The sequence below is a fragment of the Mycteria americana genome, chromosome 4 (assembly GCF_035582795.1).
Source record: "Mycteria americana isolate JAX WOST 10 ecotype Jacksonville Zoo and Gardens chromosome 4, USCA_MyAme_1.0, whole genome shotgun sequence".
Classification (NCBI taxonomy): domain Eukaryota; kingdom Metazoa; phylum Chordata; class Aves; order Ciconiiformes; family Ciconiidae; genus Mycteria; species Mycteria americana.
In genome coordinates this window covers 36826749-36849513 of record NC_134368.1, presented here as the reverse complement: position 1 = coordinate 36849513, position 22765 = coordinate 36826749, and the positions used below count along the sequence as shown (strand labels likewise).

The 22765-nt window shown below is 41.4% G+C and overlaps 2 protein-coding genes across 4 annotated transcripts in view; both read left to right on the top strand.

The window, feature by feature from the left end:
- The first annotated feature begins 561 nt into the window (after nt 1-561).
- On the top strand, nt 562-10409 carry TLR3 (toll like receptor 3). 3 transcript variants are annotated; one of them, XM_075500195.1, is made up of 6 exons: nt 562-732; nt 1426-1601; nt 3282-3730; nt 5175-5366; nt 7005-8830; nt 9482-10409. In XM_075500195.1, the coding sequence occupies exons 2-6, from the start codon at nt 1496-1498 to the stop codon at nt 9708-9710; spliced, it is 2802 nt and encodes a 933-aa protein (XP_075356310.1). In that variant the 5' UTR covers nt 562-732; nt 1426-1495; the 3' UTR covers nt 9711-10409. The 3 variants fall into 3 exon arrangements, with proteins under 3 accessions (XP_075356310.1, XP_075356312.1, XP_075356311.1); XM_075500197.1 differs by lacking the exon at nt 1426-1601 and having other exon boundaries at nt 563-732; XM_075500196.1 differs by lacking the exons at nt 562-732; nt 1426-1601 and adding an exon at nt 1298-1381.
- Nucleotides 10410-14203: 3794 nt separating this feature from the next.
- FAM149A (family with sequence similarity 149 member A) overlaps nt 14204-22765 on the top strand; it is a 38757-nt gene continuing 30195 nt past the window's right edge. The window contains exon 1 of the mRNA XM_075500194.1: nt 14204-14368. The gene's annotated coding sequence lies outside the window, so the exon portion shown is untranslated. The remainder of the gene's footprint in view (nt 14369-22765) is intronic.

Here is a 22765-nt window from a genome sequence, read left to right as displayed (position 1 = left end):
AACAGTATGAAAAGGACACACATCTAAAAGCTGTCCCTAAAACTTTTACTTGGACTTTTGAAAGCAATTTCTTATTTTTAATAAATAGAAAATATTTTATTATCTCCCTTAAAAATGTACTGTATTACTCTCTCACATAACCAAATTCCCTTTTAAAAAGGGATGACTTTATGTGGCTCTGTAGGAACCTCTTGGTGCTTTGTTTCTACATTAAAAGAGTAATATTCCTGTGGCAGCAATCTGTCAGCGTATCGGCTTTTGGGATATGTCCTGAAGGATTTTCAGAGACACTGGAATTAGCTAGGAACAAATTGTAACTGAGTTACGAGCAGGGTCCTGTGAGGCTGCTCATCTGTGACACAGCCGTGTGCTTAAACCGCTTTCCCTGGGCAAACGGCAAGCGCCAGCCCGGCTCTGAGCTCGGGGGCGACCTCCGCCCCCGGCACCTCTGGGACGTTTCGGCTCAGGGAAATCCGGTGCGGAAGGGAGAGCCGCGCCTGCCGCGGCTCGGGGGATGCTCGCCCCGCCGGCTGCCGGGGCAGCCGCCGCCTCCCCGCCGCGGGAGCCGGCTCCGCCGCTCGCCCCGGCTTCCCAGGGCACGGCGCGCCCGTCCCCGCTTGCGGTTTCGCTTCTTCCGGCTCTGGGCAGCGTGTTTCCTCATGGTTGTCGTGTGCTGAGAAACTTGCGCGGTCCCGGGATGCCCCCAGACCGAAGGAGGTAAAGCCCGCAGCGGTAAGTGGATGCCGTTCTCCCCTTAGTAAGAAATGCCGATACCGGCGGTACAAAGCCAAAGTACTGCGCAGGAGTTTGGGCGAGTTCCGTGCTCTTGGATTTCTCTTAACTTGCAAGTTGGCAAGTCGGCGCCGCTGCCATTTGCTTCATGAGCGTGCTTTGGTGCTCGGGCCTGGATGTGATGTCCCCAGCCGGCAGGAGGTATTTTTGTGTTTTAAAAAAAGGAAAGGCAATGTAGGTGAAGTGGGAATGCCCCTCCCTGGGAGATGCTGGAGGCTCCCCAGCTAAATTCTCCAGTTTTCTAAAGTTCTTGCTCATAATATTAAAACTGTAGTTCTTTCTTTTGTCTGTTAAATATTATTCTGTTACACTGTCCCTTAAGTCTGATAACGGGTGTGTGCTTTCTTCACCGGCTCCCCAACCGAAGCATAACCCACCTAAAGCTGACTCCAGACTTCCTGCAATGAAAAAAGCAGAAAAAGGCAGCCCTTCAGGCCTCACTGGAAGTCAGCCAAAGAGCTTGGTTTGTGTTTGTGCAGTACATTTTTTGTGCCTTTCAAACTTAAAGATGAGCTGGCAACAACTACCGAGGAGCCTGGCAGCTATCTGATCTCCCAAAAACAAACCCTGAGAAGGATGCAGGCCAGAGGTAAAGTTTTTTTAACAGACAAGCTCCCCCTCTGTTTTTCTTAGCTCTTCCAGCAGCTGGGGTGCAGAGGAATGAGGCAGGACAAGTGGTCCTTTATTTTCCTCAGCTACAAGGATGCGGGTGCTGTGTGCAGCAGCAGCTGCAGCAGGTCAGGCTGTCTGCAGGACTATCAGGTTCAGTTCTTTGCTGTCTCTGCCCCTTCCCTGTTTGCCAGCGGCAGGTGAGTGGAGAGCCAGACTGTGTGAGCTGCAGGAGGTGGGTCAGGCCCACATGCAGTGCCCAGCAGGGAACTGTTTTTTCATTAAGGTTTATTTTGAATCGCCTTTTGCAGTCCTTTGTGTACACCTTTGCAATGCTTTAGGTCCCTCTTTCCCTTGCTTGTATCTCCACTCCCGTTGGATTTTACTTGTGTCTCTCCCCTAGATGGCCAGGTTGCTCTCACAGAGGCACTCACAGGGTTCCCCCCTGGCCACTGTAACATGGCTTTTTGTCACTGGAGCAGTCCTAATGCGTGCCCTCTGAAAAGGCAGGTCACCTACGGAGCCAAACTCTGCTGGGGTCTGACCTGCTAAACTCCTGTTTGGCTGCAGGTTGCAGTGTCAGTTCCTCAGAGTGTTTTGTGATGGTAGTGAAAACTCTTCTCTTTAAATAACATCAGTTCCGAAGGCTTTTTCTTTTTCTGTACAGATGTGCTGGTTTAATTTCTTGTTTCATTGTTTGCTATTGAGCGATAATCTAATGCGCTCAAAGCTAGATCACGTTAATTAAACACAGGTTCCAAGCAAAGTAAAATGTGAGCTGCAAAACTAAGAAAGCTCATATTCCTGGGAGTTAAGTCTTTTGAGAAGCTCTTCTAGATTCCTGTTAAGTCTAGTAAGGTTAAATTCCCTTCTATAGCCTGTTCTGTAGTGGGGCACAGATTGTCTTCTCTACCTGGGAGCCCGTCATGCAGAGACTTAACTCATTGGTAAATTGAGGGTGGCAGGTAGGTTCCAAGTTTGTTGGCAGAAGGCCATACAGATACGTGTATATGGAGATTGTGGAGATGCTCAAAGCTTCAGGGGTGAAAGGGGTGGGTGGGGTGGTCGTAAGTCCCTTCCTCAGAGAACCTCTGTGTGACCTCTGGCCCTATATGGCAAGGTGTTATGTGAGGTACAGCAGAACCCAGAACTGCGCGTCCTCCGACACGCTCTCCATGTCCAGTGCTAACCCACCCCTGCCGCCGCCACGCAAGCCACGGCTCGCCTTGCCGCGATGTTTGAGACGTTAACTCTTTCATTCTCTCACAACCTTTCTATAGCCTGGTATTCCTTCTTCTGCTGTGAGGTGGAAAGGCGGTTAGAATTTTGTGTGGCTGGCTTGTAAAACAAAAACTGGCAAGAAGTGTAAAATAAAGAAGTGGTATATTAGGCATTCTTACCGCATATAACTAAATATTTTGAGTGCAGTTAAGCTCAGAGCATAGTGATTAACATTGAGGGGCCTGTGTATAAATATTGATCAGTGTGGTAAAGGTCTGAGCTCGGTGATTAACAGAGGGGTCTGTGTATAATTTGTCATATTTATTGTATTTTATGCATGTTAAAGCAATGCAAAATTAATCAGAAAAGGGAAAATGGTTGAAAACTTGCATTGATGATAGATAAAGGGTTGGTAGCTTTTTGAATGTAACTTTTTACATAAGACAATACTATTGTTTTTAAAGAAAAAAATCTTAATTTAGAGAGATTTACACATACCTTTTCTGCAGAAATGAATGGTACTTTATGGGTGAAAAATACTGAGTGTTTGCTCAGTATAAAACTACATTTTTTGAGCCTGGCTTGCTTAGCCTTCAGTTTAAGATATAAGTTGTGTCAAAATGATTGTAATTTGTACTGTGTTCATTTTGCCTTTGCAGACAAAACGATGGGAAGTGCTATTCTTTGGTGGAGCAGCTTATTTGTCAGACTGGTGTCTGCCTGCTTGCTGTGTGCATCAGTTGGAAAGCAATGTCAGATCCGAAATGAAATGGCTGACTGCAGTCACCTAAAGCTGACTCAAATTCCTTCTGATCTCCCAAACAATATAACGGGTTTGGACATTTCTCATAATCAGCTAAGACAGCTAGGTCCTGCAAATTTGACCAAGTACAGCCAGCTGGTTTACTTGAACGCAGGCTACAACAGCATCTCTAAACTGCAACCAGAATTGTGCCAAAATGTGCCCCTGTTGCAGGTTCTGAAGTTAGAACACAATGAATTGTATAAGCTCCCTGACAGAGTCTTTGCTTCCTGCACCAACCTGACTGAGCTCAATCTAGGATACAACAGAATAGATATAAAAAATGATCCTTTCAAAACCTTGGAGGTAAGCTTTAGAAATGCACCTTTTCATGTAAGTAAAGTACAAATGGGGAATTTACTGTATTTTCCTATGTGTGTACAGAATGGCTGGCTGTTTGTATCTGCAAATACCCAGCATATAATCTTCCTTCATTGTTTTTCTAAAGAAAAGGCCTAGTGGCTTCTTGTGTTAGAGCACACTGGAGTCTCAGCCATCCTCATGAGTCAATGCTCTCCATCCCCTTTTCCCTGTTGCATCCCATTGAGGCACCTCTCCATAGAGGATTTGTGCTGAGAGATAGCAGCAGCAGACAACGTATAGGGCGAAGTGCATGGTGTGGAATCGGAGTTGCCTGGGGTCTAAAAATGGTAGCTAGCCTAAATTATCAAGGTCAAGTAATTACAAGTAGTCAGACCATGAAGGCCAGTGCTTAGGCTGAATGTAGTGTCTCCCAGGACTTTGAGGATTGAGAAAGGTAGAGTAAAAAGGTTTTTACTCTTTGTTTTTCCTTGTAGTTTACACGTGGTTAAATGTTCTTCTCTGTAGCATCTATGAGGTTGGGGTACCAGCACAGGAGGCAGGAAAAGACTATTCCATTGTCTTTGCACCAAGCAGGGAATCATGCAAAAGGAAGGGCCTAAAGACAAAAGAAAATGGAGACAATGTGTGGGTACTAATTGTTGTAAAATGTTCTAATGAGTGTGCATGCTGTTTTGAATGAGTCTGAACTTTTCTGCTAAACTCAGTATTCCAGTTCAGTTACATAAAATGTACTTGCTTGCATCGTAGGACTGCTGACTCTCCACTAAGCACAAATGAGTACAGCCAGCTTCGGTGCTGGGAACGGAACTGCAGTTCTGGCCTTTCTCGCTTTGCTGCTGCCCTGTTACTGATGGAGGCCAGGCTTGGGGCACCTCAAGGCACATTCTGTGGAGTCACCTTTAGGGTAGCATCTCCTCCCCTGCAGGTGCAGGAGGAGTCTGAGCACCTGGGCATGAGCTGGAGTCTTACAAGCTGTACAGCACTGATCTTTGTAGGCTGCTACTGCACTCCCCTTCCTCGCTTCCATTAATGGGGGTGGACCACAGTGAAGAGGGTGGAATGCAAGGTTTAATACTGCAGTAGTTGTAACTGCAGCCAGCTGCAGGCTTTTGCTTTTATCACTTTATCTGGAGCAGGAGGGCTTTCAGTGAGTTAAGGAGTTTTAGATAAAGTAATTCTTTGGTTTGCAGTAGATATTTTAGCAGGTTAAGACCATGAACGCAATGAAAATTACAGGTGGGGAAGATACAGAAGGCTTCTTCCTTCAGGAGCTTGAAAGCGGCCATTTCTCTATTACAAATTTAGTTTAATTGTAGTATTGCAACTAATTTCTAATCAATTAGACTCAAAATGGTTTTGTATTATATAAAACAGAATATATAAAAAGAAAGAATTTTACACTTTTCTGTTTGCATCTTCTCCCCAGAACTTGAATATTTTGGACCTATCTCATAATTTTTTGAAGTCAGCAAACTTAGGATTGAAGCAACAGTTGAAGAACCTTCGTGAGCTCATGTTGGATAGCAACCAAATCACTGAGTTAAACAAGGAAGACTTCAGTTTTCTTAGCAACACCTCATTGAATAGTCTTGATTTGTCATCAAATCCACTGAAAGAGGTAGGGAGCATTTCAACAGAAATTCAACAGGTGTAAGTATGAAATGGAACTATCCTGATTTGTCCTTTATGATTGTATGGCATTTACATTACATTATTGATCCACTGAGGTCAAAGATAAAACCATTCTATTGTATACAGCATTACACCTGACCTCCAGTAGTATACACACAATTATTTTTCTCCCACTGAAATCAGCAAGGGCTGGTTCCATGTAGATCAGAGGTCCCAAGCAAGACCTAGATCAAGTAGCTCTGTGAACCCTTACCAGGTATTTTCTATGCAGGATTTTCTTTTGTATGTGCTGAAGGTGAACAGCTGACATACTTTCTAAGTGGGGGAAAAAGTGCAATATTATGCAAGGCTGGTTATACAATCTAGGTCACTTCCTAGTTAATCAAAGAGAATGTTCATTTGTGCCTGTGGGGTACCCCAGAGAAAGAATCATTGCAGAAAAGTATACTCACTCTTTTAAAAAATCAAGTGGGTGTTTTCTCTGCCGCCTACCTCACTGTTCTCTGACCCGCTTCTCAGTGTTGCAGTATGATTCTTTGAAGAGTGATGGTAAGTGTTGCAGTTCTAAAGTGGTTGACCCTCAGCATATGAATACTGAATTTGCATTGAATTTACTTGGGTTTTTTCCCCAGTTGATTGATCTGGAAAGAACATATATATTGAAATTACAAGAGTATTTTGAAGTGGCATAAGCTTGTACCACTGCTGAGAGGCAATCCCACTGTCCTCTTTCCCTTGGCCACTTCATCCCTCCCTCTTTCTGGTACAAGCTTTAATGAGGACATACCCTGGGTCACTGGAGAAACTCTACAGATTTTTTTTGGCTTGGTTAGGCTGGTTCCCTATCTGGTTCACCATGTGACTGCATGTATGGCCATATTAGCACAAGGGTACAGGGTGTGGATAAGTAGATGGGACTGCTCCTTTCTTGGGCGGTGCTACTTTATGTTAGTTTTACCTGCTCTGACTTTACAGTACTGCTGTCTGAAAAGCAGCCTTATGCATTTGAATAATTCTGAAAAATTGAGTATTTAATCATTCAGCTGATCTGAATCAAAGTGAGGGACCAGCACTATGATGGAGGCTTTTGATTTGTATTGTGGAAGCAAGTGTGTACTATCACATTTCATGAGTGTAGCTTCTGCTCACAGAGAGAAACTGGGTTTCTTCTTGGCTGTCTGAAGGCCTAAATAACTTTTTTACAGTATATCTGGTTTTGCACTAGTGTATTGGTATCCCTACCAGATACCAATAAAAGAAAGCTGAAAAAAGATATTATCTCAATTTCTAAGATACTTCTAGTGAAAGAGTTTTACTAGTTGGATACAAAATTGTACTTAACTTGCATCTCACTAAGCAACTTTCTATCTTCTTCTAAAAGAGTACTACTCAGAATTATGATAATCAAGTTACAAATTTTAGAACTGTTACCACAAGAAGTATAAACTTCAAGAAGTGTTTGTCTGAACTCGGCTGTGGAAAAATCTGAGTGTAGGAGTTATATTCGGCTTGAAAATCCCATTTGAAAACCTTTCCAAATTTTGGCTTTATGGGGCTATTTTCTTACATAATCTCCTTGTTTAGGTCAAAACTCTCTTTTTTTTTTTTTTCTTTTTCTTTTCAGTTTCACGTAGGGTGTTTACATGCAATTGGAAATCTCTTTGGCCTCACACTGAACAATGTTGAACTTGGTGAAAATCTCACAAAGCAACTTTGTACAGAATTATCAAACACAGCGATTCAGAACCTCTCACTGAGCCATGTGAAGCTTTCATACATTGGCAAATCAACTTTCCAGGGACTGCAAGGAACAAATCTTACAGTTTTAAACCTTTCCCAAAATTCTCTGTCTGTGACAGAAGATGACTCATTTCAGTGGCTTTCAAGTTTACAATACTTAAACCTGAAGCATAACAACATTCATGTATCTTCACGTTTATTTTATGGATTATCCAGCCTCAAACATCTGAATCTAATAAATTCACTTAATGGGAAAATTGAAGATTTTTCCTTTCGTTGGTTATACCACCTGGAGTACCTTATAATGGATAATAACAATTTCCCAGGAATTACTGCTAATATGTTCACAGGTCTGAGCAACCTGAAATACCTGAGTCTCTGTAACTGCAACATAAACTTACAAAGAATAACTAATAAAACATTTTCATCACTTGCTAATTCCAGTTTGCAGGTTCTCAACCTCACAAAAACAAGAATCTCTACAATAGAAAGTGGGGCATTTTCCTCCTTGGGACACCTGAAAATTCTCGATCTTGGTCTCAATGAAATTAGTCAAGAGCTAACAGGTCATGAGTTTACAGGTCTCAATAATATACAAGATATTTATCTTTCCTATAATAAAAACTTGACTTTGCGAAGTGAATCATTCATTTTTGTCCCTAGCCTTAGAAAACTGATGCTGAGGAAGGTAGGTTGCAGTAATCTAGCAGTTTTTCCTTCGCCTTTTCATCCTCTACAAAATCTGACTGTCCTGGACATCAGTAATAACAACATAGCAAACATAAAAGAAGACTTGTTTGATGGACTTCACAAACTTGACATTCTGGATTTGCAGCACAATAATTTAGCCCGACTTTGGAAACATGCAAATCCAGGTGGCCCTGTTCTTTTTTTAAAAGATCTTCCCAACTTGCGTATTCTTAATTTAAAATCAAATGGGCTTGATGAGATTCCAGTTCAGGTTTTCAAGGGTCTGTTTCAATTAAAAAACTTGGATTTAGGATCAAATAATTTGAATTTGCTTCCAGCAACTCTGTTTGATGACCAAGCCTCTCTGAATTCATTGAACCTTCAAAAAAATCTGATAACCTCAGTTGAAGAAAAAGTGTTTGGCCCAGCTTTCAAGAGCCTGAGAATACTAGAGATGGATTCCAATCCATTTGATTGCACCTGTGAAAGCATTGCTTGGTTTGCCGATTGGCTTAATGTGACCCGAGCATATATACCTGGATTGAGGTCCCAGTACATTTGCAACACCCCACCTAAATATCACGGTAGTCTGGTGTTGCATTTTGATAGCTCAGCCTGCAAAGACAGTGCTCCATTTAAACTTCTGTTTGTGATCACTACCACTATTGTGATGCTAGTAATTTTTATTGTTCTTATCATCCATTTTGAAGGGTGGAGAATAGCTTTCTACTGGAATATTTCAGTAAATCGAATACTTGGTTTTAAAGAACTCGACAGACAACAGGAAGAGTTTGATTATGATGCTTATGTTATTCATGCAAGACGGGACAAGAATTGGGTGTCTAAGAATTTCATGTCTCTGGAAAAAAATGACCACTTTCAAATTAGGTTTTGTTTAGAAGAACGGGACTTTGAAGCGGGCATATCTGAATTTGAAGCCACAATTAACAGTATAAAAATGAGCAGGAAGATTATTTTTGTTGTGACTGAACACCTCTTACAGGATCCCTGGTGCAAAAAGTGAGTAGGATATAAAATTTTATATGTAAGGGAGAAAATTTCTTAACAGATGTTTTTTTAACAAGGTAATCTTTTTTGCTGTGTAATTTAATAAAAAATACCATTTAATAAAAAATACCAGGCAAATTCTACTTTAATATATGTACTTAATATATCGTAACTTCGGAATTATTCCGAAGTTAATAAAGTTAACTGCTCCACATGTACACTAGTGGAAATTTGAATCTCTCAGTCAATATATTTTTTTCAAAAAGTCAAGCTGTTACCTGTGCAGATTGCTTTCCTTAAAATTACATGTTTGAAAAAGAGCAATAATGGGTGAGATCACTAGCATCCAAAGATGACTTTTGTCTTTAAATGAGTCTTTTCACCTTTCTTATGTAGTGATCTTGAAAAGAAAGGAACTTTGCTAAACAAGGCTATATCAAGACAGTAGATTTAGGTTATATTTTTAGAGGATGATTTTTTTCTTTAGTTAGAAGGTAACTAATTTAACATAAGTAATGACAATTTTATATCATAGAATTAAGACCCATGTTTGGGTCCAGTCCTTGAGTTTGCAATGTGCTATTATGTGAGCTATTAAAATAACTGTCATTTTTCCTCTCCACATGAAAGAAAACATGAATTTTTGTCTTATTTTTGTTTCAGTTTTAAGGTGTATCATGCTCTTCAGCAAGCTATTGAACAAAGTCGGGACTCCATCATATTGATCTTTCTTCATGATATCCAAGATTACAAGTTGTACCATGCACTTCACCTGAGAAGAGGAATGTTCAAATCTCGCTGCATCTTGAACTGGCCAGCCCAGAAAGAACGAGTCAGTGCATTTCACCAGCAATTAGTGATGGCACTTAAATCTAATAGTAAAGTGCACTGAATTTTGAAAGTAGAGATTTGAATTATGGGGTCGTTTTAGTGCATATTTTCTATCACTGGAAAACTATCAAGCCTTCAGGAAAACCTGAAAAAAGTTTGTCATGCTGGAAAGATACGTACGAGTCACTATAATTTAAATTTACTTGTGTGTATTCATGTTCTTGCTGATAGTTTAATTCACCTGCACTGAAGTGACATGTTAAAATGGATCATTATTGATAGTCGTTTCTGTGTGATAGTCTGTGTATCAAAAATGTGGTAGAAATTCTGAAAAGCAGTGAGAATGACTGATGTCCTAGGAAAAACGTCCAGCTGATGTAGTGCAGAAAAGACTCTCTACTTTAAAGGCGTATGTAAAAGGGGATGCAGTAATGACAAAACAGCAAATTCTATGTAGAAGGTAGAGTGGACACTACTGCTTGCTTTCATAACACAGGGGGAGATTAAGTGAAATTAAAATTGGAAAGCTTTCCATGTGAAGTACAGTAAGTAGTGCGGAAAACTGTTTCTGTAGTTGAAACCAAGAAACATAGGAGAGTTTCGAAGTGAGTTTTAAAACCTTTGTTTTAAGAGAAAGCCACAAAAAGAAACTTGACCCTGTGAGCAGCCTGTTCAGAACACACAGTGAAGGATTGCTTATGCCTTCTGGGTGGGGCTCAAAAACAGATGGTGATTCAAAAACTGGTGACTCTCAAAAACAGATTTTCAGATTAATGAGTCAACTGATTTAATCAATGTGGTTTGATTAAAAAAAAAAAACCCCAAAACATTTTTTACTCTTCGCTACTGAAATTCAGAGAGCTGGCAGAAGGACATTTATACGCAGACATGTCACCTTAATTCTTTGAATGCGCATAGAACTATATGTGGGCCATTAAACAGAACTTGAAATCAATGTGAAGCGTGGCCAAGGCACAGCTGGTGCACCTGTATAAAAATGAGTAAAGGCATAGGTATTTCTGCAGCATAACCAGAAGACAACTTTGTGGGGGAGGTGGTGCTACTGTAATTTCCTTACTGAATCTTTGTTACTGGTGAAACAACAACAAAAAATAACCCCCCCAAAAGAAATAGTTTTAAACCATATCAGAAAAATTACTGTGACTACAGTTACAGGTAGAGTGGGAGAAAAACTTCAAAAGTAGATTAATTTCAAATCTTTTGTTTCCTTTTTCTTTATAACTGTGTGTAGTTTTGCCTTTGATAGCTAAAAACAAAATTGTAAAGAAATCAGATAGACCTCTGTAGTTTAATTTCTTATATATTAATCTAGTTTGTTTTTTCCGCAACATACTTTACAGAAACACGGACTAGTTGGCAATTGCCAGAGCATTAAGTTTCAAACAAATGGGCTAGTAGCTTGATCTGGAGAGAGCTGAGAACCAGCAAAGTGTGCTCTGAAAGGATGTTCATAATGTTTGAGACTGGTTGCAACTTTATGGAGTGTTTGAGCACAATTTATTGTAAATTAGACACTAGACAGTCACTTGTCTAGTGACACTAGACAGTCACTTTTTAATATTTAATTGCTGTTCCAAGGACCTTATAAAACATTGTCAATTTTTAGTAGGCGTATGATCCTTCAATAGCTCAGGAATATTTTTAAATTGCTTTTTTCCCCTAGCATTTCCCTCATCAATGTCAATACCACCATTACCCGAAGAATGCTGTTTTACTACTTTAGAAAGCAGCTTTCAGATAGTTCAATACTTAACATTTTAAGCAGCTTTTCTCATCATTTATTATATGCATAGATGAAAAACGTTGGTCTTTAATATGTTTGTATGTCCCATGATGATAAAAAACTTAAATGAGAAAAATAATGAAGTAGATTTTGCATGCACCAGAAGAGTGAAGGGGGTGTAGACTGTCTTCACTTGCTCAGGAAGTCCTGAGTGAAAACAAAAAAGGCTTTGTTTACAGTTGAAGTGATAGGTGATGATTCCCTAATTACAGTAATAGGATTATCCCCATTGTGATGCTTTCATCTCATCTTTCTGACCTTTTCAGTCGAAGTGACAAATTCTTTCTTCGTGCTTAGGCCATGAAAGTTGAGGAGGCAAGTCGGTAAGGATGGGGTGCCAGGTATGCACCATGTCAATCGTTCTTCTCTTATTTAAAGACTAACACGTGAAAGGGTTCCTATATTTCCTAAATCTGTAATAACACATAGTAGCAGAATTTCTCATTCCATATCAATATAAATTGCTTAGAAAATGTTAGCAGTTCACATGTATATTAAACATGACATAGAGGTGCGGAGAATACATGGAGAAATGCCGAGGTGAAATGTGATACAAGAGGTCAGACTAGATGATCAAATGGTCTTTTCTGGCCCTTAAACCCTGACAAATGTGTCTAAATTCTATAAAGATTTTTCTTGTTACTACAAATGCCCCCAGAATCAGTCTCAGAACCTTGAGAAAATGTTATGGATGCTTAGTTTTGTAAAATAGCTAAGAATACAAACTAAAACTACTTGCTGATGAGTGAAAATGATGTGTTCATTGAACACATATGTATTCATATGTATTCATAGAACACATATGATGTGTTCTAAACAGTTATTTTAGTACCTACATTCAGTTTAAAATAATTTACAGCAGAAAGACATTATAAAGGCTCACAATGAGAATTAGACTAATGTTAAAAAAAAAAGGCACAAAAGCAATAAGCGCAGGGCCAATGGTAATCATCAATTATACTTGACAAAATTTTCATCTAAATGTTCCCTGTTTGTCTGAAAGTTACCTGCTTCTGCTCTGCTCCTGTACGTTCGTTTGACATTATTATTGAGAGTAAATAAATGGGCTTGCCATGGTGAAGAGTAGTAAGTGCTTTCAGCATTAACAGTCTATATCTGAGCTGGGTAGTTTCTTTGCAGTGGGCAGCATCAGACTATATTATGCTGATTTGCTGAGGAGTTGGATACCAAATAAATGAAAAATAGTTCCAAACTTGTAGTGTCAAAGATATTACCTAGGACTAAAGGGGAATCATCTGTATTGAAAGCAGAATATCTAAAGGACTTGGGTGAGGCAGAATGCTCAAGTCCGTAGATTTGGGGTGCAACCTGACTTTTTCTGTGGTTCTTGAATGACAGGGAGTAATGAACAAGTTAGACAGTGATGTTCATAACAGGTTCTATTCCAGGTCTTCATGGAGGGTTGCTTTGGGGCTGCAGCTGAGATAAATATACTACACACCAACGTGCTCAGTTGTGCTACTTCCACTGTGGCTCAATGAAGGGTTTTTGGCATCACGAGAAATAAATGCATATTGTGCTGCTGTTAGGTTTATGTGGGCCTATTCCATAAGGTTTGGTCAGAACATACTTATTTCAGTTTGTAAGAAAAAAGGCCAAGAATATCCCAATTTCAAATCTCAGTCCTGTACTTGGTGTCCTGTGTGCCCCACCCTACCAGCTCATTGCACTCCTTGATGTGCTAGGAAGACAAGGCAGGGATAAAATTCCCCACTTTGTGTCCTTGGTTGTCATCTACTACCAGCTGCCAGCTTGAAGTTGATAGCGCAACTAGTTGCTTGGTGTATGATCCTGGGCTCGTACGTATAAAGGAACTGTACTATCTTTCAGCCTGTGCTGTTCTTTCAGATGCTGCCAAGGGCCATGCCACCTGCCATGTTCTGAGTTGACACAATGTTTGCCCTGTCCGTAATACCCGCCATTACAGTGTCCCCAAAGTGCTGCTGGCATGACCCCTCTTCTCTCCATCCAGACAGACAACCCGATGTTACAGAGCTGGTTGGTGTGCCTCCAGCTGCCTGGTAGTTGTAGCAAAAGAGAGAAAGATCTTTGATCCTGACGCCCTCCGCTGCTCTCCAGGCTGCCTGGGATTGTTGGTAGCATCTTTGCAGGGGGGCTGTTGCTTCTCACGGCTCCCTTCTGCCGTCGCCTGATGCGCTATAAAAAGGTGTACGGGAGTGGGTCCCTCTCGCTCCTCGTTTCTGTTAAACCCCTTCTGCGCACACATGCGTGCACCGCACAGAGGAAGGGTGCGAAGCGGGGCCCTGCGGCCCTGGTGGATGGAGCTGGTTTCTGCCCCTTCGTGTCAGGTGGGATTTTAATCGGAGGGAAAATGCCAGGCTTTATTTCCTCCGCTCACAGGCTGCAACAGGTTACTGCCCTACGCTTCCATGTGCCTCCCAGGCGCGTAGGCTGGCGGCGGCCCGCAGGCTCCGTGCCCCCCGCCGAGGGCGGTGCGTGCCTCGGCGCCGTTTGTTTAGCCTAGCAACGCCCGCCGGGCCGGGCAGCCCCGGCCGGGAGAGCCGCCGGCCGCGCCCGCCCGGGCCTGCGGGGGCGGGAAGGGGCTCCCGCCCCGCTGCCACGACGGCGGCGGCGCTGGACCCGGGCGCCCGCCTCGCCAGGCTGCGCCGCGCCCCCGCCGCGCCCGGCCCCCGCGCCCCGCCGCCCCCCAGCCCGCGCCCCCCGTGCGGCGGGGGCTGCGCCCCGGGCAGGGCGGTGCCGCCGGGGGGAGCGGGCGGCCGCCCCCCGCGCCCGGCAGCCGCCGCGGCGGACAAGGAGCCCGGCGGGCGGGCGGGCGCCAAGGCCCTGCTCATCGCCCTGCCCGACATCGGGGAGGAGGCGGCGGCGGCGGCGGCGAGCGACGAGGAGGCGGCCGGCAGCCCGCGGCGCCCCGCGTGAGTGCGCGCCCCCTGAAGCCGGGGGGGTGTGGGGGGTGTGGGGTGTGCGCGCCCCTCTCTCCTGTGGGGTCCGTCCCCCCCGCCCTTTCCGCCTGTGCGTGTCCTGAGAGGTGCTGCGCGTCTCTAGGCTGGAGTTCCCTTCCCCCAGGGGTGCGCCGGGGCTGGCAAAGAGCACCTGCAAGAGCAGACGCCATGGCTTGCACGAGGGCTGTTTCCGGCGCCTGCAAGAAGCAAAGAGCTGGGCTGTGCTCGGGGTCCCGCTTGCAAGGCGGGCGGCTGTATGCCGGGGGGACGGAGGTCAGAGCCCGGCCCCGCGTGGGCGGGAGAAAACTGCCCCTTCCCCGCGGGGAGCAACGCCCCAGGCTCGTCGGAGAGGCCGAGCGGGGAGGGCGGCCGAAGTCCAGAGGGAGCGGAGCGGGTGCTGAGCTCGAGCGGGGATCGCAAAGGTACCCCATGCAGGTGTATGAGGTGTATCAAAGCCTGTCCCGAAGGCGCAGCTGTGCGTCAAAGCGCGCATTTCAGTCACTGCCTTGTAAAAACCTGTAAGCGTCAGTAACGGGCATGAAACTTTGTTTGGAGGCCTCTGTGTTTAATCTTCAAGCTCGACCTTGAAAACGTTTAGGTTTTGCTGAAGATAAAGACACCTGTTAAGTATGTGTGCTGTAGGATTCAGTTGGTGGTATTTTGCTGAAGCAGAGGGATAGTAAAGCAGAAAGTGGTTTCTTAGCATATGTGAAGCAGAAGAGCTTCCTAAAGTCAGAAATAGTTGTATCACTGTATTGGTGGAGTATTTTGTACTCTTACAAAACAAAGGCTACTGTATATATTACATGAACATCTATAATTGCTGCCTCTGTAGTACTAAACTATGCTAGTCTTTGATGTTATTGACAATCAGAAAAACAGTGTTTTCTCAGATGTCAACAGGAATGAATATATTTTGGAAAGTTAAGTTTTTAACTCCTTAGGACTGAAATCTCTTTAGTACTCTCTTAAACTTTCAGATGGGTTTTAGAACCTCTACTTTTAGCTTGGTTTCCGTGTAGTATGATATTTAAATGGTAGTCCTCTGGCTTTCTGAATCAGTCTCTAGCTCTTCCCTGGCAGAGAAGTTGTGCTTATTCCCCAGCGTCCACGGTCATTAAAGTAGGTGTGTTAGAAGGTAGGCACCTATTTAGTCCTTTTGGAATCAGTTTATGGGCCTGATGTCTGTGAATGTGGCTGATCTGTTTTTGAATGTGCTTTGAATGTGCTGAATCTGTGTTTTTGAATGTCTCCAAACAAAGAATCTTCTGTAAGCTTTAGGAGCAACAATGTCTTCAAAGTCACTGCCTGCTCTGTTCTGGGGGAAAAAAAACCCAACCAACCAAACCAAAAAAAGAAGCGTTTTTCTTTTATGCCTGTTTTAAACTGATCTACTGGTTTCAGGAGTGTCTATAGTTCTTGTGTTGCAAGGTATAGTAATCATTCATTCATCTGAGGTATGAGGTACTTAGAGACATGGTGTAGTGGTGGTTTTTGGCAGTGTTAGGTTTATGGTTGGACTCGATGATCTTAAAGGTCTTTTCCAACCTATATGATTCTGTGATTCTGTGATTCTGTGATCTTCTAATTTATCTACCTCTTCTATGATTTTGTAAACCTTGAGCACATCATCTCTTAGCCTTCTCCAGGAGTCCCAGCCTTTTTAGCCTTCCTTTCTGAAGGAGGCTCTCTATTCCCTTAATCATGTTTGTAGCTCTGCTCTTACTCCAGTACGTCTTTCTTGAGATGCAGGGATGGGAACTGCACATAGTATTCTGTTTGTGGACACAATAAGGTTTTACACAGCAGCAAAGTGATGCTTTCCATTTCTGTCTCAGTATCTTTCTGGATGTGGACCAGTGTTTTGTTGGTGGCTTTGGTTGTCACTGTATATTGAGTCCATGATGATTCCAGGATTGCTTTCTGAACTGTAACTGCAAGTCCCAATGTCAGCATCGTGTAAAGGTGCTTTAGATGGCTTTTTCCTGGATAATCATTGACAATACATATTTGTAAATACACACTTTTGTCTAGATATTTATAAATTTATTTTAGCAAATAGTAAATGTATTGAAATATTATAATTGCCAGGTAACTAAGCTATGTAACACTGTGAAAATAATACAAGTAGGAACACAAACCCTCCCTGATGTACTTCTTTTATTTCCCCCTGCTCCCATCTAAGGCATTTGGTTTTGTTTCGGAATAAATTGTAAGCTCTTTCAGGCTTAAACTTTTTCTGCATTTGTGTAGAATAGTAGCCTTTCTGGCATAGGGCGGTTAATCTGGTTTGAAGTGTATCGACAGAGTTCTGTTTAGAAGGTATTTGATGCTTTATATAAACAATACCAGAACCAAATCAGTGTTGTTTGCCTATAATTTCTCACTAGTTGTTTCTTTTTTAATACAAAAAATGAAGCCAAGTATAATGCTGTATGAGCCGGTATTCCTGTTGAAGGGCTGATGACTTTTATCATTAAAGGAAAAAAGGATGAAATTCACTTTTAAGACAATCTAATTGGTTCTATTGGGATGAAGAGTAAACCCTATTACAGTAAAACTGGTTGTGTGCAGTAAAATGCTTATTTCGGCTTGCTATTGAAACACTTCGAACTGATATCCCCTAATTATCCCCTAACTGTTATACTTTTGTATGCATGGTGGCATTTCAAATATTTTATTCATAGCAGTCAAGCTTATTCTGATAAGGTATTGTCTGTCTTCAAAAAAACAAAACCAAACCAGAAAGATGTAGAAGAAGGAATAAGATACATCACTTTGACAAGGAAAGTCTATACCTCCACATTAGCATTTTTTAATTAGATGGTTCCACTTAAGCTTTTAGAAGAAGCATCTTAATTAAATATTGAAAACTTTAGTATTCCTTGCCTAGAGTTCAGATTTGAATTTGTGAGTTACAGAATACGATATTATATTGTTGGTAGTTACACATAGGAAGCTTTTGCTTACCCAAACGAAGCTTCTCTGTGACAAGTTTTACTGCTGTTTAAAATGTTTTAGAAGACATTGTCAATGGCCGGTGTACTTTCATTAATAGCAATTTCATAGAATCATAGAATAGTTTGGGTTGGAAGGGACCTTTAAAGGCCACCTGGTCCAACCCCCCTGCAATGAGCAGAGACGTCTTCAACTATATCAGGTTGCTCAGAGCCCCGTCCAACCTGACCTTGAATGTTTCCAGGGATGGGGCATCTACCACCTCTCTGGGCAACCTGTTCCAGTGTTTCACCACCCTCATGGTAAAAGATTTCTTCCTTATATCTAGTCTGAATCTACCCTCTTTTAGTTTAAAACTGTTACCCCTTGTCCTGTCACAACAGGCCTTGCTAAAAGGTCTGTCCCCGTCTTTCCTATAGGCCCCCTTTAAGTACTGGAAGGCCACAATAAGGTATCCCTGGAGCCTTCTCTTCTCCAGGCTGAACAACCCCAACTCTCTCAGCCTGTCCTCGTAGGAGAGGTGTTCCAGCCCTCTGATCATTTTCGTGGCCCTCCTCTGGACCCGCTCCAACAGGTCCATGTCTTTCCTGTGCTGAGGGCTCCAGAGCTGGACGCAGTACTCCAGGTGGGGTCTCACCAGAGCAGAGCAGAGGGGCAGAATCACCTCCCTCGACCTGCTGGCCACGCTTCTTTTGATGCAGCCCAGGATACCGTTGGCCTTCTGGGCTGCGAGCACACACTGCTGGCTCATGTCAATTTAACTAGGAGTAATTGTTTAATAAACTAAAGGATCCATTTTATGTCTTAGTATTTTTTTCTTAGGTGCTGACAAGTTGATAGCAATCAAAATGCCCTGAGAGCGCAAAATAGTGAAAATCTGGCACTGATTTCTTCCTATCTTTCCCAGGTACTCTGAATTTTCTGTGCTCCGCAACTACCAGCGACTGCTCCTAATACTGTGTAGGGCTAAACTATAGCAGTACTTTGTAGGATTTTACATTTTCTGTTTATTTACATAGTGATTTCGTATCCTTCTAATCAAATTGAAGGAGCGGTAATGAATAAAGCTCCTTTTCTTCAAATAGAGGAAAAAAAATCCACTTTTATTACTATTGTTTGAAAAAATATATTCTGCTGTATAAGATCATGAAATTCCTTGGAAGGATAAGAAGATGCTTTATGCTACACTAACCACAATGTGCTGGTGACACCAAGATACATAGATTCCTTTTTTAAGAAACATTATTATTGCCATCCTAACATGTTGCAATAACTAGAGGAGACAACAGCCCGTAGCTGATCTGAAGGTAAATTGGGCAAGGCTTAAGTTATGTTGTTTAGGAGTGGTAATACTTCGTAGAAATTAATTGCACTGCTCCACATTTTCAGGATAGTTCTAACACATGGAAAATGTGTTTGTGAACATGGTATGAGAAGGGTATCTTTATCTGCGATGTAAAAATGTCACTGTCTACTGCCAGCTTTTATTTCTCAGTAGCTCAAGCTTTGGCCTTCACAATTATTAACTTTGAAAATGTGGGTGTAAGTAACTTGATGAACTGCAGAAGAGGATGGAAACTCGGATTCCTTGTCTCCTGTTTTAACCACTAAAAGCAATAGATCTCTTTCACGCTGTAATGCATACTAACCTAGATAGAGCATTGCAGTGTTACTTAGCTGCTCGTATCCATTGTTGTACTGATCTAAAAGAGTAAATGTAGTAATGTGGTGGTTTGCCATGGTCTATTTTTTGCATTGCAAATAAGTGTAAAAGAGCTTAGAGGTACATTTTAATTTTACATGGTACTATGTAAGTCAATATTCCTCTAGACGGATGGAACTAAAAATAATTCCTAACATGTTATAATATTATAAGGTAACATAAGGTTTTTGGTAAAGTCTCATGAAGTTTCCAGCAAGTAGCTAATCAGCTAGAGAATAAATGTAAAAAAAAAAAAAAGCTAAAACTAAAGAATCCCAATTTTCCTCAAAGTGCTTTTATTGGTTTCAGATGCTAAGAACTTACTGCAATATTGGTCTGTGTTGTTTATAGGAAACTAAGGTGGTACATTTACAACCAAGCATTTTCTTTCTGATCCAGTGCTCGGTGAGCAGGATCACTAGCGTTAGCCATGGAAAGGAGAAGAGGAAGGGCCCTGGGCCCATGTTGTTACGCTTAACTGTGACTGTGAGTTCCTCTAAAATCTTGTGAGTTGGGGGCTAGAAATGCATTCTACTTTATAATGTCTATAATTTTTTCTTATTGCTCGTCAGTGTAGAGTTCAGTGTGCAATTGTTTGTGGGGTTACACTTTTTAGTTTCTCCTTGGCCCATAGTGGCACAAGATCAATTTTTTTTTTCCCCCAATATTTCTGGCAAGTTAGAAGATTCTTGGATCATATGGTAGTTTGTTGGAAGTTCATGGTCTTTTCAGTGGTGAAATCACTCCTGTCAGCTTGATCGAGTTCTAAAGGAGTTAGAGATTTCTTGTCTTGACAAAATACTGAACTTGGGACTGAATGAACCAGTCTTTTCTAGCTGTTGCCAGAATCTTGTTGGAAAATTCTTTAACTGGTGTGTATGTGTACTTGTGCATGTGTGTATGTGTATGTTATATGGATAATAGGGTGGGGACTTCATGCTGTTTTGACTCCTTCACTTGAAAACACATCTGCATAAAGTACACAAGTTGGCACACAATTATTTTTACCAGATAATTTCTTCTGAAGGGGAAGTCTTAAGTAACCAATACAGGAAGCAATTGCTAAAAACTTTTTTTTTTTTCCTTACCCCTGTATTTTTTACAAAAGCACATTCTAAATAGGTCTTAAAAGCCCTGGAACTAGGCTTTAGGATTAACATGTAAAGCTTGTTAGCATTTTTGCTAAAAATATATATATACAAACTTTATACTCCGTTCAGAGAGTGTAGAATGCTTTTATTCTATAAGCTGTAAGGGATAAATCCTAAATAGTATGCTTTGAACAGTGCAATGAGTATCTTGCAATGAGACAGTTTAACAATCTCTGAGAGTATCATTACAGTGTTTTCATCCAGACAGAAATCTTCATAGTGAGGCAAAATGAAACACAGCATTCAGTTGTATGGTCAGCAAATAACTGTCCATTGGTAAATAAAACAGAAGCACATATATGTGTGTTTCACAGTTTTAGTAGATTAGAAATATGGGTTACATATGTCAAGGTTGAACAAGTTCTACCTCAATAACCTGTACTTGTCACTCACTAAAATGTGTCCCAGCTGCCTAAGCAGTGCAGGAGTAAAACATTAAATAATGCATGGCTGCTGAGACAGGGTACAAGCAAGGCATGTGTACAGTTTTAGAGAATACATGTTTAGAGTTCAACATATATTTACAAAGTATGTCTGGTTTGTAACCAAGGAGGACACATTCCAGTAAAAATATTCAATGTGACCAATTGCCCAAAGTCATACTGATTGACTATTTTAATATATGTGATGACATGACTGTGTTCCAACTCTTTACAAAGAGCATACTGGGAACTTTAATTTTCTTCACCAAAATGTAAATTCCTGTGGATTGTTTATTACAGGTTATTATGCTACAAGAGATAATATAGGAGAACTAAAACATGACACGAAGAATCCAAACCCTTTGTCTTGCTTTCTATTTTGCAACCTATTTCTAGTGGCTTTCACGTTCTCTCCATTGTTTTCATCTCCTTTTCATGTTATTCCCCCTCTTCCTCCTGCTCATTGCCTTTCACAACACTTTCTGAATGACTGATCGTTTTTACATCCTTACTCTTCCCACTCCTGACTAGGTGTGTTGAACGCCTAATAGTCTTCAAAATATGTCCTCTTTTGGCCGTGTAGATTTTTCTGAATAGATTGGTTACTGTCTTTCTATCTACTCTCTAAAACCATCTTCTTCTCTCAACAGTCACCAGAGGTTTTAATGCATTGTTCAACAGTTGAATTTAATTTTGGTTTCTTTATTATCTTTCTATAACCTGAAATTAAAGTGTATATAATTTTTTTTCCCCTATGTTAAAAAGAAATACCTTTGTCTGTTGGCCTGTGTATGGACACACAGCTTGAGCGCTGCTGTGCATGCTTGTTCAGTTCATAGGTGCTGACGTGAGGTGGAAGCTGGTGAGCTGCTGGGTGATGTAGTGGCATCGTGTCCCACAGGCTGCAGCCAGCGAGGAACAGAGGATTAGCACAGTGTAATAATCAGAAAGCAGCTGTGTGCGTGAGGGATTTCTCATAGATGTGCAGCTGGAGATTACCTAATTGAACACTGTCCATCACCCGCATGTAATCCCTGCTCTGGCTGATACACCTTTATTTCAGCATATTCACATAGTGAGCACTTGTGCTTTAAAATGTGTGAAATGTGCTCTTTGCACATTGGTGTGTGCAATGTGCAACCTTTGTTTCAGCATATTCAGCATATGTGCAACCAGTGTGCAACCTTTGTGTGTGCAATGTGCAACCTTTATTTCAGCATATTCACATAGTGAGCACTTGTGCTTTAAAATGTGTGAAATGTGCTCTTTGCACATTTGCACATTTTGCACATTTGCTCTTCCAAGGCTGCTCTTTGCAGCCTTGGAAGAGATAGGTACACAGTACTGGCAGTATTTTAATCGTATCCTTATTTTTGTTACTAATGGCTACAGAATTGGAGGGAGAGGCTTCTGCAGTGTAGTATTTTGCAAGAGTATTGGAGCACTTGCTGAAGTTTGATACTGAGTGTTATTGGCAACCTAGTAGATTAAATAGTGTATTGAATATTATCTGGTAGTTTAAGTGAATAAAAGTGAAAGTACAGCTTTCACTGTGTGAAAAGCAGACTAGATGCAGTGGGTATATATATATATATTTTTTTTTTTAACATTATAAACTTGATGTCTTGACCTCACTGCAAAATTTTGTAAGGTATTTAAAACAGAGACTTAAATAACTTCATTGCTTGAAATGAAAGTGATCTCTTTGATGTTACGCTGATGAAAGAAGTCTGCTATGAAAATATATTAACTGAATTTCCAAATGTACATCTGTAACAAGAATATAAAGGGCAAGTCTTGTGGACCACTTCCACATGTTTTGTTAGGGTGCTACTCCCTTCCTGTCTGTTCACAGACACTTGATCCTGCAGCAGTAAATGCCTCCTATCAGATCCAAAGAAATAAAACACCTTCTCTAAGACACTAATTAGCATTCTTTATTATTGCAGTTAATTAAGATGATAGTATTTTTCTTAATATTAATTCATAATGTATATTAAAAAGTCAGATTTACTTCTATAAATAGAAGAGGTACTTAATATGCATATCTTGTTCTCAGAAATTGTTTCTATTTCCTAGAACCAAGTATTATAGCTGTGTTTCCATTTTCACAGTGAATCAAGATTAGAAATAGATT

Coding starts and splice junctions, on each gene's coding strand:
- TLR3 (XM_075500195.1), top strand. CDS start 1,496: ATGCGGGTGCTGTGTGCAGCAGCAGCTGCAGCAGGTCAGGCTGTCTGC. Junction 1,602..3,281: donor TCCCTGTTTGCCAGCGGCAG/GTGAGTGGAGAG, acceptor TTGCCTTTGCAG/ACAAAACGATGGGAAGTGCT. Junction 5,367..7,004: donor CATCAAATCCACTGAAAGAG/GTAGGGAGCATT, acceptor TTTTCTTTTCAG/TTTCACGTAGGGTGTTTACA.